At 45.5% G+C, this 19,055-nt stretch overlaps 1 protein-coding gene and 1 long non-coding RNA gene across 2 annotated transcripts in view; one reads left to right on the forward strand and one right to left on the reverse strand.

Moving 5' to 3' along the window:
* The window catches only part of ncbp3 (nuclear cap binding subunit 3), a 35,573-nt gene extending 16,829 nt beyond the window's left edge, over positions 1-18,744 (forward strand). Inside the window, exons 3-13 of the mRNA XM_078548271.1 lie at positions 132-237; positions 3,332-3,457; positions 5,092-5,220; positions 6,563-6,687; positions 7,333-7,441; positions 11,621-11,720; positions 12,679-12,785; positions 13,601-13,865; positions 15,848-16,026; positions 17,548-17,700; positions 18,293-18,744. Of these exons, the coding sequence (XP_078404397.1) occupies positions 132-237; positions 3,332-3,457; positions 5,092-5,220; positions 6,563-6,687; positions 7,333-7,441; positions 11,621-11,720; positions 12,679-12,785; positions 13,601-13,865; positions 15,848-16,026; positions 17,548-17,700; positions 18,293-18,570 (1,677 nt within the window). The 3' untranslated portion in view covers positions 18,571-18,744. The remainder of the gene's footprint in view (positions 1-131; positions 238-3,331; positions 3,458-5,091; positions 5,221-6,562; positions 6,688-7,332; positions 7,442-11,620; positions 11,721-12,678; positions 12,786-13,600; positions 13,866-15,847; positions 16,027-17,547; positions 17,701-18,292) is intronic.
* LOC144684487 (uncharacterized) lies at positions 3,335-9,980 on the reverse strand. The gene is made up of 2 exons (XR_013577511.1): positions 9,702-9,980; positions 3,335-3,663 (listed from the first exon to the last, which is right to left on the reverse strand). It is a non-coding gene; the product is annotated as an uncharacterized LOC144684487 (long non-coding RNA).
* Positions 18,745-19,055: the final 311 nt, after the last annotated feature.

The following is a 19,055-nucleotide window of genomic DNA, read 5'->3' on the forward strand; positions in this document are numbered from 1 at the left end:
TATTGTGGTTGTGGTATGGCCTCTCCAATTCACTGCCCCTCACTGTGTCCCACTGCCACCAGTTCCCAGAATGGCTGCCTCTCAACACCATCCCCTCACCCCAGTGTTTATCAGTTCATTTAATTCTACAGGAAGCAGTGGAGAGGAAGGAACAGCGAGCAAGGAGATTTCACTTCCGGGCAGAGGTGAACCTCACTCAGCGGAAGGTGGTGCTTGACAAGGAGATCTTGAAGGAAGGTGACAATTTGATTTTGTTCTGTTCTAAAAAGCCTTTGTGGACTGAAAGCAAGAGGTTACTTTTGGAAGTTTTATGAAGTCAATTTGCTTCCCTGTCCTTTGCTGGCCCCTTGGGCATGATGCAGAGTGGCACACTTAATCCAACATCTAACTAGTTGCACAATCTTATTAACTTTTACTAGTTAATGAGTTACCCAGAGTGTAGAGGCAGCAGTTCCAAAAGTGCACTGATATAACATAATCTGTAGCTTATATAATACTTATTTAATTAAATGTTATTTATTAAAGATTCTTGCTGCACTGGATGCGCTTAGCTTTTTGTCAGATTTTTTCTGTCACCTTTTCACTGTCACACTCTGTTGATTGGCTAAAAGTAAAACCACAGCAAATTAGAACTGAAGAGCTGGTAAATGTGTGAATCGAAAGCTTAGAGAAGGGCTAATGAGAAACTTAACGAAAACATCTAATCCTCAATTGATGTAGAAACAGAACTTGCCAATTAAAAAAAAAGACAAATAAACAGTGAACCAACTGAATTGCACAAAATACTTATTCAGAAAAAAAGATTAGATGTCATTTTATTTCACAGTAACTGAAATTTCTGATGTCTAAAATAAGGTTTTAAAGAAAATAACAAAAATGTAAATTTCACAACATGTTAAATTTACGCTCTTGATTGTCATTTAGTAACCTAGTTTTGTTTTTACTTGAAACTTGGGCTAATATTTTTGACTAGACCTTTGACTGTCAGTCCAAGCATGTGCAATATCCTCAGTTTCCTATGATGAACCTTTAATATGCAGTCAACCATACTGTTAAATGTCTCTCTTTAAATTTTAGTAAAATGTGCTCACGCTGTTTTTCAAAATTATTTGAAGAAAAGTTGTAGGGTAAATTTTAACCTAAGTTTATACTAAGCTTTTTTTGTGTGTGTGTGTGTATATATATATATATATATATATATATATGTATATATATGTGTGTATGTATAGAGAGAGAGAGATGCTGTCAGTATGTGAGGGAGTGATCTGCTTCAAATTTGACAGACAGTACTTATTACACATTTGTACATTTGTTCATGTTTCAGTTATAAGCTAATTTATTTCTATCTGCTGAAGTCAAGCTGTGTCTCTAATAACATTTCAGCGTGCATATATTTGAAAATGATTTGAATACAAACTGGGTGTTAAATATGAGTAGATTTTGAAGTAAACTTTTAAATAAAAGCTTTTCATTTTGTTACATCAGCATGTGAAGAAGGAAAGGAACAACAGTGTCTTTCTTCCATCTAATTTGATTTTATTTTATTTTCCCAAAATTAAAATCAAATTCATTACATTTTAAAAGCTCAGACTAGCTGTTCTGATTATAATGACCTATGTTTTAAGAGCTAGAAAGTATAAATATTTTAATTATTGACAACAGAGAGACAAAGACTGAGAAGGAAATAAAAGACAAGAGTCACCTGTCCAAGAATCAGTCATAAGACACAGACCTCCACAAAATTTGTAAACCATGGCTGCCAGTCATTTGCAAGTGCTCCTGAAGTATTTGTTCTTATTCTACACCTCTGAGACACACTGGGATTCCATTGGTGAACCACAACCCATCATGCTCTTTCCAGTTCTGCCATACCTCAGGTTCCCCATCTAGCTAACATAACTCCATTTTGCCAACCTGATTTACCCTAGTTCTGCCAGATCCCCACCCCTGGCATTGTAGTCTAGGACCACACCCATTGCACCCAAAGGCACTTTATCAAAGCAAATAATTGCTGCTGTTAGCCAAGGTACATCTGGCATTGTTTCCCCATCTTTGAAAATGAAATAGACTAAGAATTATATATAATAAAGGGTTTTTTTTCTTTATTCTTTCATGGGATGTGGGCATCGCTGGCAAGGACAGCATTTGTTGTCCATCCCAAATTGCCCTTGAACTGAGTGGCTTGCCGGGCCATTTCCAACCCACAACTGCTACTATCTAGAAGACCAAGGGCAGCAGACACCACCTGGAAGTTCCCCTCCAAGTCACTCACCATCCTGACTTGGAAATATATCGCCGTTCCTTCATTGTCGCTGGGTCAAAATCCTGGACCTCCCTCCCTAACAGCACTGTGGGTGTACCTACACCACATGCACTGCAGCGGTTCAAGAAAGCAGCTCATCACTATCTTCCCAAGGGCAGTTGGGGATGGGCAATAAATGCTGGCCTAGCCACAGACGCCCACATCCCATGAATGAACAAAAAAAGCATTCAGAGGGCAGTTAAGAGTCAACCACATTATTGTAGGCCAGACCAAGTAAGGATGGCAGATTCCCTTCCTCAAGGTCATGAGTGAAATGGATGGGTTTTTACACTGAGACTAGCTTTATGTTCCATATTTTATTCATTGAATTTAAACTCCAACTGCGTGGTGGGATTTGAACCCTTGCCCCCAGAGCATTAGCCTGGGCCCTCTGGATTACTAATACAGTGGCACTACCAATATGCCACCATCTCCCCTCAAAGTGAATGATATTTATATGTAAAATAAAGATTTCACAGAATTGTACACAGATATCAGTGTGATATAAAAACTTCATGTCTGTTTCCTGTATGACGCCTTTTGTGTCTATTGCACGTCAGATGCCACACGTTATTGAATTCTTTCTTTAAACAGTGGCTGAGGTCATTCAGAGATCAATTGTTTCATTATTTATGGAAGGTCCCTGGATATTTATTCATAGCGTTTATATTGTACCGTCACCGTTGGTATGCTGAGCTGGGTCTTTGTGAAGTTCATTTAGTCCAAAATATGCAGTTCACACCCCTCAGTGGCTTTTGCCCTCCCAAGTTCTGTAATCACCACCAGCCTTACAACTCTCTGAGATCTCTGCAGTCTTCTGATTGTGGCCCCTTGCACATCTGATTTCCATTGCCCTACTCTTGGTGGCCATCTGCCCTAATATCTGTTTGTGTGACTTGATGTTGAGCCATTATCCAATTACTGTCCAGTGAAATACTTTGGGATGTTTTCTATGTTAAAGGTGCTATATAAGTGCAAGTCGGTTGTTGTTGAAAGTTGTCCTGTCTGTTGCTGCTGTGTGTTTTGCAGCTATTCCCAAGGTTCGCCTAGAGGCCCTTCACGTGACCGGAGTTGATGAGATGAGCACCGAAGAGATCTTTGCGTATTTTAAGGAATACCCTCCATCTAGCATCGAGTGGATTGATGATTCCTCCTGTGAGTGAACTTTAGGAGCTCTTGGCTTCTCAGCTTTGGAGACTGAGAATGTGATGTTCAAACTCAGCATGGAACTTCTTCCTCAGTTTAATGTTATTTTTGCTTTTCATCTCTTGCCTCTTCTCCAAGTCAGTTTTCTATCCTGGTGTCATCACTTTCCCATCAAACATGAGGATTCAGCCCCAGGAATTTGTGATTCAGATACACTGCTCCGATAGAGACTGTGGGTTATTCACCTACTCCCTCCATAATGGAGCTGGAATGTGAAAGAAGCTTAAAACACATTGCTGAATATAAAACAAAGCTGTCATGAACAGCTGATCCCTCCGTCCAGCCCCTCCTCCATCTACTGCTTTTCTGAAGCTTTAACAGATTTCTACAGCCATTCTGACCTCTAAATCCAGGCTGATACTCCCACTGCAGCACTGAGGAAGCGCCGCACTGTCGGAGGGTCAGTACTGAGGGAGCGCTGCACTGTCGGAGGGTCAGTACTGAGGGAGCGCTGCACTGTCGGAGGGTCAGTACTGAGGGAGCGCCGCACTGTCGGAGGGTCAGTACTGAGGGAGCGTCGTACTGTCGGAGGGTCAGTACTGAGGGAGCGCCACACTGTCGGAGGGTCAGTACTGAGGGAGCGCCGCACTGTCGGAGGGTCAGTACTGAGGGAGCGCCGCACTGTCGGAGGGTCAGTACTGAGGGAGCGCCGCACTGTCGGAGGGTCACTACTGAGGGAGCGTCGCACTGTCGGAGGGTCAGTACTGAGGGAGCGCCGCACTGTCGGAGGGTCAGTACTGAGGGAGCGCCGCACTGTCGGAGGGTCAGTACTGAGGGAGCGCCGCACTGTCGGAGGGTCAGTACTGAGGGAGCGCCGCACTGTCGGAGGGTCAGTACTGAGGGAGCGCCGCACTGTCGGAGGGTCAGTACTGAGGGAGCGCCGCACTGTCGGAGGGTCAGTACTGAGGGAGCGCCGCACTGTCGGAGGGTCAGTACTGAGGGAGCGCCGCACTGTCGGAGGGTCAGTACTGAGGGAGCGCCGCACTGTCGGAGGGTCAGTACTAAGGGAGCGCCACACTGTCGGAGGGTCAGTACTGAGGGAGCGCCGCACTGTCGGAGGGTCAGTACTGAGGGAGCGCCGTACTGTCGGAGGGTCAGTACTGAGGGAGTGCCGCACTGTCAGGGTCAGTACTGAGAGGGCGCTGCACTGTTGGAAGTGTCTCTTTCAGATGGGACGTTAAACCAAGGACCCTGTCTGCTCTCTCAGGTGGACGTAAAATACCCCATGGCCACTATTTCAAAGAAGAATGGAGGAATTCTCCCCAGTATTCTGGGGCAAATATTTATCTCCTCAACCAGCTTCACTGAAACAGATTATCTAATTATCACAGTGCTGTTTGTGTCAGTTTGCTGTATGCAATTGGCTTCTGTGTTTCCTACATTGCAACACTGCATTACATGGCACGTCAAAAGTACTTCATTGGTCCTTAGAGATGTCCCTGATGTTGTGAAAAGCCAAACTATGAGCAGTGTGTTTCTGCTGATTAAACTCAGGTGAGCTGAAGTATGCAAGTGGACCAAGTGTAAATGTTAGTGCTATTTTGTTCTTATTCTGAAAGTCTCATTGCTTGGATGTTTCCTAGGTAACGTGGTGTGGCTGGATGATGTCACAGCTGCCCGTGCCATGATTAACCTCAGTGTCAGGGCAGATGTGAATACTAGTGCTCGCTCACAGGCTGCAGTAAGAGGCAAACTCAACTCTGAGAAGCAAGGTAATTCCTGAATGCTGCCAATTAAACAGCTACTTCACCTCCATCTCAGGCACCTGAGGAAAGGCTGTTAAAGCTGCAGTGTAGTGCTAGTTTTCTGCTGTGGTGTAAATCACTTTTACCATGAGATCATATTTTGACCTGCGCCATCCTTTGATTCAGGATTGTTTGCTGTAAACATTCTATTGTATGTCACAGCCGATAACCCTGGGGATAACGCCACACCCTACAATGCATAGTATTTACAGCACAGTAATAGGCCATTTGGGACTGTGTCAGAGTTTATGCTGTATAAGAGCCTCCTGTTCTTTTCTCTAAGGCTACCCTATGAAACCCCCAACATACTTTTAATGACCTCTTATCAAGTCACTTTCTCTTTTCTAAAATAAAGAGCCCCAGCCTGTTCCTCCTTACTGGATAATTTGAATTTTCCATCTAAAAATATTTCTCCTCAAGTATTTGGAAGGAAAACGTTAGTGGGCTAAAAGGAAAGAGCAGTGAAGTGGGGCTAATTGGACAGCTCTTTCAGAGAACCAGCAGAGACGCAATGGACCAAATGGTCTCGTTCTGTGCTGTATCATTCTGTGACTGAGTAAAAGGACTGTTCAGCACTTTGCCCCAAGTGTCAAGTCACCTTTTCTAGAAAGTGAATGTCAGCAGGATATTTGACTGAAAAGCATCACAGCTGAGTCTGTTGCTGACCCTCCTCACACTTTCCAACATGGGGTTGGTTAGTGATTCAGAGTGGGGAAACCCTAGTCAATTGCTTTTTTTTCCCACTCCCTTCTCTCAGGGACTCTTCCTGGGGGCGCTGAAGTCAGTTGTCTTATCTGAAACACTGCCTCAGCTGCGATAAACAAACTCAGCACAGAGCAGGAAGTAGAACATTGGGGCATCCTGATTTGTGTGGCTTACAGCTACACCCAGGTATTGCGTTTCCCCACTGAGAGAGCTCCTTACCTGTTTATGTTGTGACCGTGCTTTCAGTTGCTCTCTGGGTATGTTTAATGTACTGGTGTCATTTTTAAGCCAGTGTGCTTTCATAATGCAATGTGCTTCTTATATGACGCTCCTAATTCATTGTCTTCCCTCAGTGATGACACTTCACCCAATGTTACAGAGCTCAAATTCACTCTCTTGTAAATTTGATTTCCCTTGTTTTAATCCACTTGCAGCCAAGCACTGGAGAGAACCAGGCCTAATCTGCCAGGTGTCCCAACCTCTGTTTTATGTAACTCTGATCTGTATGATCCACTTGACGTCATATTTATTGCCAATTGCTCTCTGTGAATCCTGTGCACGTTTATTGCTTCGCTGCTAAATAGTTTGTAATGATTTTCTGCAGATAGCTCCAATGAGCATGAGCCAGCTGAGAGGGCCGATGATGAAGAGGAGGAAGAGGGGGAGTTAGAGAAGGAGCCCAGGGACTCTGAAGAAGTAGAATGCAAAGCAGCCACAACAGACAGTGAGGTATGACTGAGTATGGGAGATTGGGTTACTGATTGTTGAGTATATTCAAGTCAGAGATACTTAGATTTTGGGGACTAAGGGAGTTAAAGGATATGTGGCTAGGGCAAGAAAGTGGAATTCAGACTGAGGTTGAAGATCACTATTGAATGCTGGAACAAGCTCAAGGGGCTGAATGGCCTCATACAGCTCCTATTTCTTCTGTTGTTATCTTCATAGAATCTCCTTCACGCCCCAGCTCACACTGTATCTCCCTTCACTCAAGGTGGTCTCCAAAATTTGTCAAATATGCTTCAGACACCAACCTTGCCTCTTTGTGTTCCCCCTTCAGGTCTATAAATCACCTCATCATTGATGGGCATTTCTCGTCACCCTCTGAGCTTTTCCTGTTCAGCACAGGAACAGCAACGGTCTTTAGGGAGCTCATGTTTATCTGACCTCTTCCCTTCATCGCCCAGTTCACTAGTCATTATTACCGACACCCACCCAGAGTCCTGTAGGGACAATGGCATTGCGTGTTTCCTGTACTGAGCTCAGGCCCAACTGTACTCGAGGCTTTCAGTCTCTCTGTCTTATCATACAGCCTGTGCTAGTGCTGAGCAACGATAAATTAGCTGTTGAGTCATTTTTTTCTCTCTCTTTGGCTAGTTGGACACGCTGTCGCAGGCTGAACAAGCCTCAATCCTTCGAAATGATCTGCGGCCAGCAATCAGGGCGCCACAGGGAAACAAGTTGCAACTGAGATTCGCCACCAAAGGTGAGTGGGGTCCAGTTCCCCACCCCTGCAGGTACCGGACCACCTGACTGAGTGAAGATTGGCAGGGAGTTTGACTGTGGTGAGCATCACAGTCTCCCCAATCCTCTCCTGGTTTAGTGTCCTCTGTGTGACAGTCAGGAGCAGGAACCCTGCTGGTTTGCCTTTCCCTATAATGGTGGGAGTCTAGGGGTTGTGGAGGAGCAAAGGGATTAGGGCAGGCTTGTCCAACTTTTTTGTGTGGGGCTGGGGGCACATTTCAATGTTTTTCTCACTTGAGGGGCCAATGAGCAAATTTCGGAAAGATAAGGCTCGGCACAAATTAAGCTTGCATTTTTAAAAAAGCCGAAGTGTGTAAAGAATCAACTTACTGAGCAAAAAAAAAATGTCAAAGCAATAAATTGATTTTTAAAAAATGAGTAATAAATAAAGATGACCATTAGAGTGCGAAAGGGTGAGAGTGTGTGTGTCCGGCTCACTCCCAGTCTGGGGCTCACTCACTCACTCACCCTCACCCAGTGTATGTTGGTGTGTGTGTGCAGGGGAGGAGGTGGGTGAAGGTGAATGAGAACCTTGAGACTGGAAGTGAGCCAGACACGTGCACACCCCTCTTCACACTCACATTCTCCTCTCTCACATGCACACTCACTCTCGCTTTTCACTCACACTCTCTCCTCTCACTTGCACACACTCGCCTCTCTCTTTCACACACTCACACTTTCCCCTCTCTCTCACACTTATAATTGACATTATAAGAATGGTCAGTCCTGTATTTGGATGGATAATAACAGTAAACATTAGGTCGGTCAGGTATCTGGATTGGATATTTACAGTAAAAATGTCAGTAATCCATATGGATAGGTATCAATGCTCCAGTTTTGCTAAGACAAATTGGATTTTGCTGCAACAGACACTGCCCACACACTCTCGCCCACTCTCCCTTCCCCCCGCCGACAGCACTCTCACCCAGGCACAGGACCCCCACTCACTCACTCCCAGCCTCAGACATCCCACTGCCTCGCCCACCGCCGTCCACCCTAACCCACTCATCCCTACTCACCCACACAAGCCCACCACCCACTCAGTCCCAGGCACACCCCATCCCAAGCATACCCCACTCACCCACCCAGTCCTCCCCCTACCCGTGCTCGCCCAGCCCTTCTCTTCCACCCCCCCCACCCCACATTCACCCAGTGCTGCCTATCAGTAGCAAATGTGAGAGGAATAGCTTTTTTATTGATTTATGGGATATGTGCATCGCTGGCTAAGCCATCATTTATTGCCCATCCCTAATTGGCCTTGAGAAGGTGGTGGTGAGCTGCCTTCTTGAACCGCTGCAGTCCATGTGGTGTAGGTGCACCCACAGTGCTGTTAGGGAGAGTTCCAGGATTTTGACCCAGCGACAGTGAAGGAACAGCGATATATTTCCAAGTCAGGATGGTGAGTGGCTTGGAGTGGAACTTGCAGATGGTGGTATTCCCATTTGTTTGTTGCTCTTGTCCTTCTAGACGGTAGTGTTCACGGGTTTGGAAGGTCAGTTCCTGCAGTGCATCTTGTAGATGGTACACACTGCTGCCACTGTTTGTTGGTGGTGAAGGGGGTGAATGTTTGTGGATGGGGTGCCAATCAAGCAGGCTGCTTTGTCCCGGACAGTGTCAAGTTTCTTGAGCGTTGTGGGAGCTGCACTCATCCAGGCAAGTGGTGAGTATTCCGTCACACTCCTGAATTGTGCCTTGAAGATGGTGGACAGGCTTTGGGGAGTCAGGAGGTCAGTTACTCACTGCAGGATTCCTAGCCTCTGACCTGTTCTTGTAGCCACAGTATTTATATGGCTAGTCCAGTTCAGTTTCTGGTCAATGGTAACCCCCAGGATGTTGATTGAAGGAGCAGTCCCTGCAGAAATCTTCAACTTCATTTAAGGGTCTTACTGGCATTTTGAACAATGGCTCTGGGGGCCACATGGAGGGGCTTCATGGGCTGCAATCCGGCCCATGGGCCGCGGGTTGGAATAGTCTGGATTTGGTTGTCTGTAGACAAATCATTAAAAGCTAATAGAGAAAAAATAATAGGAATCACTGGACAAAACAAACCAAGGTCTATCTAGTTCACGTTCTACCATTGGGTAATCACATAACAGTGATAATGGAATTATTAACCAATCAGAGTGTTCAATCTCTATCAATGAGTCTATAACAGACACAGAGGTGAGGTGAGGAAAACCCCCAGTGGAGAAGAGATTAGGAAAATATAGATCCAAACTCACCTGTTCCTCAAGAGCCACCCTGCACGTCACGTCTCAAATGACTCACTAGACTGGGTCCCAAACTTATTTTCTGAAAGACATCTGTCATGTCAACGGATCAATATTAATTGCTTGCATTGGATGTCCATTCCTCAGAGTGACCACTTGCTCACTGAAATATTGTTTCCACAATTTCAAAAGCTCTGGCAATGTCAGTCTTTACCTCAATGGAGCTAGAATACAAAGGAGAGGAACTGATGTTACAGTTTATACGAAGCTCCAGTCAGACCCATCTGGAGTAACTGTAAAAACAAAAAGCTAAAAGCTACTGCGGATGCTGGAAATCCAAAACAAAATAAAAACAGAATTACCTGGAAAAACTCAGCAAGTCTGGCAGCATCGGCGGAGAAGAAATCAGTCAACGTTTCGAGCCCTCATGGCCCTTCAGCAGAACTGAAGCATAGTTTCAACAAGGGAGAAATATAAATTGGTTTAAGGTGGGTGGGGGGGAAGAGACACATTGAGGGTGTGGTGTGAGCAGATAATCAAAAGATGTCAGAGACAAAAGGGTCAAAGAGGTGTTGAAGGTGGTGGTCTTTGTCTGAGAAAAGTGCTAATTAAGAATGCAAGACAGGATATTCAAAGTACAGCTCTAGTGGGGGTGGGGTGGAAAGACTAAAGGTTTTAGTTTTAGATTTAAAAATAATGGAAATAGGTGGGGAAAGAAGAATCTATATAAATTATTGAAAAACCCCCACCCGCCTTTTTTTTCAATAATTTATATAGATTCTTCTTTCCCCACCTATTTCCATTATTTTTAAATCTAAAACTAAAACCTTTAGTCTTTCCACCCCACCCCCACTAGAGCTGTACTTTGAATATCCTGTCTTGCATTCTTAATTAGCACTTTTCTCAGACAAAGACCACCACCTTCAACACCTCTTTGACCCTTTTGTCTCTGACATCTTTTGATTATCTGCTCACACCACACCCTCAATGTGTCTCTTCCCCCCCACCCACCTTAAACCAATTTATATTTCTCCCTTGTTGAAACTATGCTTCAGTTCTGCTGAAGGGCCATGAGGGCTCGAAACGTTGACTGATTTCTTCTCCGCCGATGCTGCCAGACTTGCTGAGTTTTTCCAGGTAATTCTGTTTTTATTTTGTTTTGGAGTAACTGTGTTCAGTTCCAGGCATCACATCTCAGCATTGCCTCTGGAGGGGGTGTGGTGCAGATTCATCAGAATGATACCAGGGCTAAAAGGGTTGAATTATGAGGACAGGTTTCATAGACTAGGCTTTTATTCCCTCTAAGTATTAGGTTAATATAATTAAGGCGTTTAAGATGATTAAAGGAATTGATAGGGTAGAAAGAGAGAAACTGTTTCCTGGGAGATGGGTTGGTGGGGGAGAGGGAGAATCCAGAACCGGGCGCAGAATCTTCAAATTGGAGCCAGGCCATTGAGGGGTGATGTCAGGAAGCACTCGTTCACAAGAAGGGGACTGGAAATCTGGAACTCTCTCCCTGCAAAAGCCCATTGAGGCTGAGGGTCAATTAGAATATTAAAGATTGAGATCAATAGATTTTTATTGAGTGAAGCATTAAAGGATATGTAGCTAACAAAGGTTAAAGGAGTTGAGACACAGATGACTGTGGTCCAGTAGGATAGCGGACCAAGCTCCAGGGGCTGAATGGCCGCCTCCTGTTCCTGCGAAGCCTCAGGAAACTGAAGTTAATTTGATAATTCCTCTATTACTAACCCACTGATGCAGCATAAGGCAGGGGTTGAACTTGGCACGCTCATCTCTGTGGCTCTGGGCATTTTACTCCTTGGCTTGGGGTGAGGGTGGGCATTCCTGTGTATCCTGTAAGGTGGTCAGTTGTCAGAGCTTTCTTCTGGGCTGCCAGGCTGCTAGTGACAGTTTGTGCTGTCTTGCAGATGATCGGAAGGAATTGGGAGCAGCGAGGCGGAGTCAGTATTACATGAAATATGGGAATCCGAATTATGGCGGCATGAAGGGAATCCTGTCAAATTCCTGGTGAGTAACACATGTAGGGGCTGGACAGGTGAGTAATATTCATTGTATAGTGTTCTCACAAATGAGTTTAACATCAGCAGGGTCAGGGTGTGTCAGCGGAGCCCCATGATGCACTCTGTTGTGGATCAGCCAGAAATGGGCTGCTGCCTTTACCTGATCCTGACTTTATTCTCAGAATGGGACCATTTATTGCCCTTCCCTAGTTTCTGTGAGGAGCTGGTGGGGATCGGGAGAGAGCGCAGGCTCCCACCTTGAACTCTGTTGTCCATGCGGTCGTATTACTTGTGGTTTTGATGCATCTGACTGTTTTGCTGGGCCATTTCAGAGGGTAATTAAGAGTGAAACACAGTGTGGGACCGGAGTCGTATATTGGCCCAGACCAAGTAAGGACAGCAGGTTTCTTTCCCCAAAGAACAATAATGAACCAGTTGGGTTTTTCCGACAATCTAACAGCTCATGGTCACTTAGAGAACAGATTTTTATTTCCTTTTATTTTTAAATTGAATTCAAATTCTTAAGCAGCCAGGGTAGGATTTGAACTCAAAACCACCAAATGATGAGCAATTTGTTTTTGGTGATGCTGGTAAGAAGGAGACGTTGGCCAAGGCACCAGCTGAACAACCTGGTCCTCTTCAAGTAATGCCATGGGATCATTCACATTCACCCGCACAGACAGCTGAGACCATCGTTTAACACTTTATCTGAAGTGCAGCGCCTCTGGCAGTGCGGCACCCCCGTCAGTGTGGGTTGTGTGCCAAAGTGGGCTGTGAAATCGCAGTTCCTGGTGCAGAGGAAAGCCACAGCTGAGAGTTGTGGAACTCTGTCATGCTTCCTTTTGCTGTAGTCACTGAGATTCAGTATCTCCTCCACTTGTGCTGAGAATCACACTGGTCCTTCCATAGGTTTTTGAACAAGGGCCTAGTTTGTTGCTGATTTTTGTCACATTGCCTTTCTGCAGGAAGCGACGATATCATGCCCGACGGATCCAGAGAGACATTCTAAAGAAAAAGTCTTTCCTGCCTGATGATGTGGGACTAGCATCCCATTATAAACACCATCACTCTGGTCAGTCAGCACTCGAGAGGACAGGGGTGGAGGATTGGGGGGGTGGTTGGGTGGGAGTGTCTGTGGAGAGAGAAACACGGTTAATGTTTGGGCATTTCTTATAACTGGATGATATTAGTGAACAGCTTTAAAGCACATGCAGAACAGGGGGAAAGAGGACAGGAAGAGATTGTGTGGAGGGGGGGAGTGATTAAAGATAAAAGGGATGATGCTGCAAAGCAATTAGAGGTGATTGAAAAAAACAAAACATGGGTCCACAGGAGGTGGAAATGGTTGCAGAATGCCTGAGAGAAAATGGGAGCGACAGTTAATATCCCTAATTGTTAAGCTCAGTGTTAAGGCCAGAAAATTGTAAAGATGAGGTGCTGTAACATAAGCTTATTTTGTGCTTCATTGGAACGTTGCAGAAAGCCAAGGGCAGAGTTTGAAGATTAAAATGACAGGCAACTGGAAGCTCAAGATCAGGAGCTCAGGTTCACGAAGTAATCACCCAATGTGTAATTGGACTCCCAGTGAAGGAGCAGTGGATACAAGGCACTAATTTGAAAGAAGTACAAGTAAATCACCACTTCAACTGGGAAGAGTACCTGGGGTCTTAGACAATGGGAAGTGAGGAAGTAAGAGGCCAGCTATTGCCATTGCTACACTTCCGTGTGAACGTGCCATGGGAAGTGGTGCTGGGAGGGGGTGGTGCGATATGGGTGGTGGTGTATGTAATTTGAAGATTAAAAAGTCATAGATTTACTATCACTGCTCACTTGTTGAAAGTTTTGCATCGTGCTCGATGCCAGGCTGATGGGTTTCATTGTTCGCAGATCTGGGGAATGTTCCCGAGGAGCCGATCCAGGAGGAGGATGAGGACGAAGATGATGCGGAGCAGGATATGGAGGCAGACGACCGGGTGGTGGTCGAATATCGCAATGAGAGCCGCACAGGTGGGCACTTCAGCCCCCGGGGTTCGGACTCTGATGAGATGGACTACGATCTGGAGCTGAAGATGATCTCGATGCCGTTGCCCAAGAAGAGTCTGAAGATGACTATGTATGCAGACGAAGTGGAGGCCCAGCTGAAGACTATTCGGTGAGCATTACCCAAAAGCTCTCCAAACTTCCTCACTCCTCTCCTGAGGCTATGGATCCTTGCTGAGTTTGGTTAGTATTTTACCAAAGTCTGTCCATCTCTGAACGGTGAGAATCGCCAGGTCAAATAACCAGCTGGAGGGCAACTCAACAACTCCTGACTCTGCCCTTGTCCAGTGCCCACACAGTCCAGCAGCATCCATTGGATGGAGGTCAGGAGTGAATTAGTATTTTGGTAGGAAAAATGGAGAGGCATTATAAACTAAATGGTAAAATAAAAGTAAAATACTGCGGATGCTGGAAATCTGAGATAAGAACAGAAAATGCTGGAAAAACTCAGTAGGGCTGACAGCATCTGTGGAGAGAGAAGCAGAAGGGTGAAAGGTTATCGGGGGTAAGGGGGAATGTGGGGTTGACGTTACATTCAGATCATCCATCTTATTGAATGGTGGAGCAGGTTCGAGGGGCTGAGCGGCCTACTCCTCCTAATTCGTATGATCTTCTTCAAAGCTTGTTAATTCTGTTTATCTCTCCACAGATGCTGCCAGACCTGCTAAGTGTTTCCAGAACTTTGTGTCTTTATTTTGTATTATAAACTAAATAGTACAATTGAAAGAGGGTGCAGGAACAGAAAAACCTGAGGGGGGAGACGGGGGCGGGGCGGGGGGGCGGGGTGTGGTGCTGTATAGAAGTCTTTGAGGGTGACAAGCCTGTTTTTTTAAAAACTAAGCATACAGTATTCTTGACTTTAATAGAGGAATAGAGTACAAGAGCAAGGTAAACCTTTCAAACACTGGAGCCTCAACTGGAGAATTTTGTCTAATTCTTGCCAAGGTTTGGGGAGATTTACTAGAATCGGACTGGGGATGAGGGACTTCAGTTAATGTGGAGAGACTGGAGAAGCTGGGATTGTTCTCCTTAGAGCAGAGAAGGTTACAGCGAGATTCAATAGAGGTGTTCAAAATCTTGAAAATTTTGATAAATTTTGTTTCCAGTGGCAGGAGGGTCGATAACCAGAGATTGAAAAGAATCGGCAAAAGAACCAGAGGGGGAGATTGGGTGAATCTTTTTTACGCAGTGAGTTGTTGTGATCTAGAAGGCGCTGCCTGAAAGGGTGGTGCAAACAGATTCAATAGGAACTTTCAAAAGGGAATTGGATAAATCCTTGAAAGGGGAAAATTTGCTGGGCTATGGGAAAAGAGCAGGGAAAGTGGGGGCTAATTGGATAGATCTTCAAAGAGCTAGCAGAGCCACAATGCGCTGAGTGCTATAAGATTCGAAGTCCCAGCGGTTGTACAGTTTGAATCTTCCATTTTGCATGACCGCTCGTAGCTATTTAAATCCATTAGGAGCAAGCAGGGGAGTCCATTCAACCCCTTGAGCTTGTTTTGCTATTCTATTAGATCATGATCCATATCTTAACTCTATCTACCCATCTTGATTCCATAACCCTTAAACCCCTTGCCCAATGAAAATCTATCACTTTCAGTCTTGAAATTTTCGTTTGGCCCTCAGCATCTACAGCTTTTTGTGGGATTGTCACTCCCCTTTGTGTGAAGAAGTGCTTCCTGACAGCACCCCTGAACACCCTGACTCTAATTTTAAGGCTCTGCCCCCCTGTTCTGGACCACCCTCCCCCACCAGAGGAAATAGTTTCTATTGACCCAATCAAATTCTTTAATCATCTTCAACACCTCAATATGATCACACCTTAATCTTTTATGCTCGAGGGAATGCAAGTCTAGTCTATGCAATCTGTCCTCATAATTTAACCCTTTATATCATGCTGGTGAATCTGTGCTGCACCCCTTCCCAACACCAAGCCTGAGATGCAGTGCCCAGAAACGAACACAGTTGCTCCAGATGGGGTCTGACTAGGGTTTCATATAAACTTTAAAGAACTGTTAATGCAAAGTGTTTGCTGAATTTTCCCACTGACTATGTGTTTATTATCCACCCCTCTCTTCCCTTATGCTTCTCTAGGAACTCGATGAAGCCGGAAGCAAACATGACGATTGTGTCTAGCAACGTGAGGAACCGGATCGGTGCCAGGCTTTCAACTGAGAAGGTTTCTGATGTGCGGCTACTCCTGGAGGAGAAACGGCAGCTGGCGGAGAGGCAGTTGCCCACGGCAGCTGGCAGCAGCTCAGTCACCAGCACTGGTACCAACACATGCCAGTCTAATTATAGAAACATTCAACAAACCACTTGCTTTTGGGGGAAGAAATGAATTAAAACCATTTTGTTGAAACTTCAGTTAATGTGGAGAGACTGGAGAAGATGGGATTGCTCTCCTTAGAGCAGAGAGGGTTCAGGGGAGATTTAATAGAAGTGCTCAAAATCATGAGGGGTTTTGCTGAAATAAATAGAGTGAAATTGTTTCCAGTGGCAGGAGGCTCAGTAACCAGATTTAAGATGACGGGTTTAATTTAATTGCAAAAGAACCAGAAGGGAGATGAAAACATTTTTTGTTGTGATCTGGAAGGCGCTGTCCAAAAGGGTGGTGGAAGCAGATTCAGTAGTAAGAAGTGGGGATGTTCACTGATGATTGCACAATGTTCAGCACCATTCACAACGACCCAGATACTGAAGCAGTCTGTGTCCAAATGCAGCAAGACCTGGACAATATCCAGGCTTGGGCTGACAAGTGGCAAGTAACATTCATGATACACAAGTGTCAGGCAATAACCATCTCCAACAAGAGAGAATCCAACCATCGCCCCTTGATGTTCAGTGGCATTATCATCACTAAATCCCCCACTATCAACATTCTGGAGGTTACCATTAACCAGAAACTGAACTGGTCTAGCCATATAAATACTGTGGCTACAAGAACAGGTCAGAGGCTAGGAATCCTGTAACGAGTAGCTCACCTCCTGACTCCCCAAAGCCTGTTCACCATCTACAAGGCACAAGTCAGGAGTGTGATGGAATACTTTCCATTTGCCTGGATGGGTGCAGCTCCAACAACACTCAAGAAGCTCAACACCGTCCAGGACAAAGCAGCCCACTTGATTGGTACCCCATCCACAAACTTTCACTCCCTCCACCACCGACGCACAGTAGCAGCAGTGTGTACCATCTACAAGATGCACTGCAGGAGCTCACCAAGGCTCCTTAGACAGCACCTTCCAAACCTACAACCACTACCATCTAGAAGGACAAGGGCAGCAGCTGGAAGTTCTCCTCCAAGTCACTCATCATCCTGACTTGGAAATATATCGCCGCTGGGTCAAAATCCTGGAACTCCCTAACAGCACTGTGGGTGTACCTACACCACATGGACTGCAGCAGTTCAAGGAGGCAGCTCACCACCACCTTCTCAAGGGCAATTAGGGATGGGCAGTAAATGCCAGCCCAGCCAGCGAAACCCACATCCCCTGAACGAATAAAAAAAATAGTAACTTTCAAAAGGGAGTTGGATAAATACTTGAAAAGAAAACATTTTCACGGCTCTGGCAAAAGAACAAGGAGAAGTGGGATTAATTGGATAGCACTTTCACAAAGAGCTGGCACAGGCACGATGGCTGAATGCCACCACCCCCCGTGCTGTATGATTCTGCGTGACACCAGGAATGCAACCTCTTTAATCAGCATGTTTGATGGTGACACTCGGTGCTGATTCTGCGATACTCTGCACTGGCTGACCTTTGACTGATGGTGTACTCCTGTGTTGGTTTCAGGTGTCAGACAGCGACTAGGGAAGAGGCCACACTCTCCACAGGCCAGCAGCATCTCCATCACCCGAAGAGAGCCACAGACAGATGTCCACAGTAGGCTGGGGTTCCCCAAACAGGACAGCAGGAGCTTCACGCCTGACAAGAGCAAGAAAATGGGTAAATGTTTGGAGGTTTGCACTCTATCCAGCTGCCCCTCCCCAATCTCGGCTGAGTGGCCAGTCATTGAGAGGCCTTGAGTGAGATGTTGGGAGAAGGTAGAAGAACGTAGGAATGACAGCCAGCTGTTAAGCAACCTGCTCAGGGTAATTAGGGATGGGCATTGGCCTTGTCAGCTATGCCCACATATCGAGAATGAATTGGTAAAACAAAATCCCATGATTCTAGTCAAAGAAGTGTAGGGGAGTTTTGCTTTGTGTCCTGTCAATATTTATCACTGAATCAACATCACTTTTTTAAAAATTGTAATCTGGTCATTACTACATTGCTGTGTCTGGGATCTTGCCGTGTGCAAATTAACTGCCCTGTTGTCCACATTACAACAAGGACTACATTTCAATGTAAAGTGCATTGGAACATACTGAGGTTGTGAAAGGTGCTTTAGAAATGTAAATATTTCTTTCCCTATTCTGCATTGAGACTGAAAACATTTCTGATGTTTGGTTCGGCAATCTGTCAGAAAGACTTTATTTAAAAAATGTACATTAAAGCATAGGAGCTGATTTTTATTCCACTGTTTTCTTCCCGACAGGGAGTTTATGGAGTCGCCTTGGCAAACCCCCAGTAAAAAGCGAGAAGATACCAGAGAAAGAGGCAGAGAAGGAACCTGTTGCAGAGAAAGAGGAGGAGGAGGTGGTGGCGGTGAAAGAGGAAGAGAAGGATGAGGATGATGACACAGAGCTCCAACGCGCCTGGGGTGCTCTGATCAGAGAGAAGGAACGTTCGCACAAGAAGAGTCGTTTAGACAACCTCCCGTCACTACAGATTGAAATCAGCCGGGAGAGCTCCACCTCGGACAGTGAATCTTGACCTCTTGAAGCCCTGACCACGAACTCTGACCCACCATGGAGAAAAATGGCAGCTCCCTGGGGCACACGGGGACAATTTGCCAGCCCTGAGCTGAAAACAGGCGCCTGTGTTTGGAACAAACTCAACCCGAAATGTTACTGTTTACCTTCTGACTGAATTAAATTTAACCTTGAAGCCAAATTGTCGGCTGAATTTATTTGTATTTGCCTGCAAAGGAATCCTGGCTAAACCCCCTCTCTCTCCTCCTCCTCCTCTTCTCTCTTTCCTCCCCCAGTTAGCGATACAAGGAGCTTGAACCCAATAGGAATTGGGGCAGCCAGGTTCGAGGAGACTGGGCAGGAGATATAACCTGGTGTTGCATCATTCTGTTGTGGTTTGTATTTGTCTAAATTCAAAAAGAAATGTGGACTTGAAGTAGGAGCCTCTTTCCATTGTGGAGAATGCTTTAGTACTCTGCATCCTGTTTATTACTCTGTGCAGTACTC

This window comes from Cetorhinus maximus, chromosome 9 (genome assembly GCF_964194155.1).
Source record: "Cetorhinus maximus chromosome 9, sCetMax3.hap1.1, whole genome shotgun sequence".
NCBI lineage: Eukaryota > Metazoa > Chordata > Chondrichthyes > Lamniformes > Cetorhinidae > Cetorhinus > Cetorhinus maximus.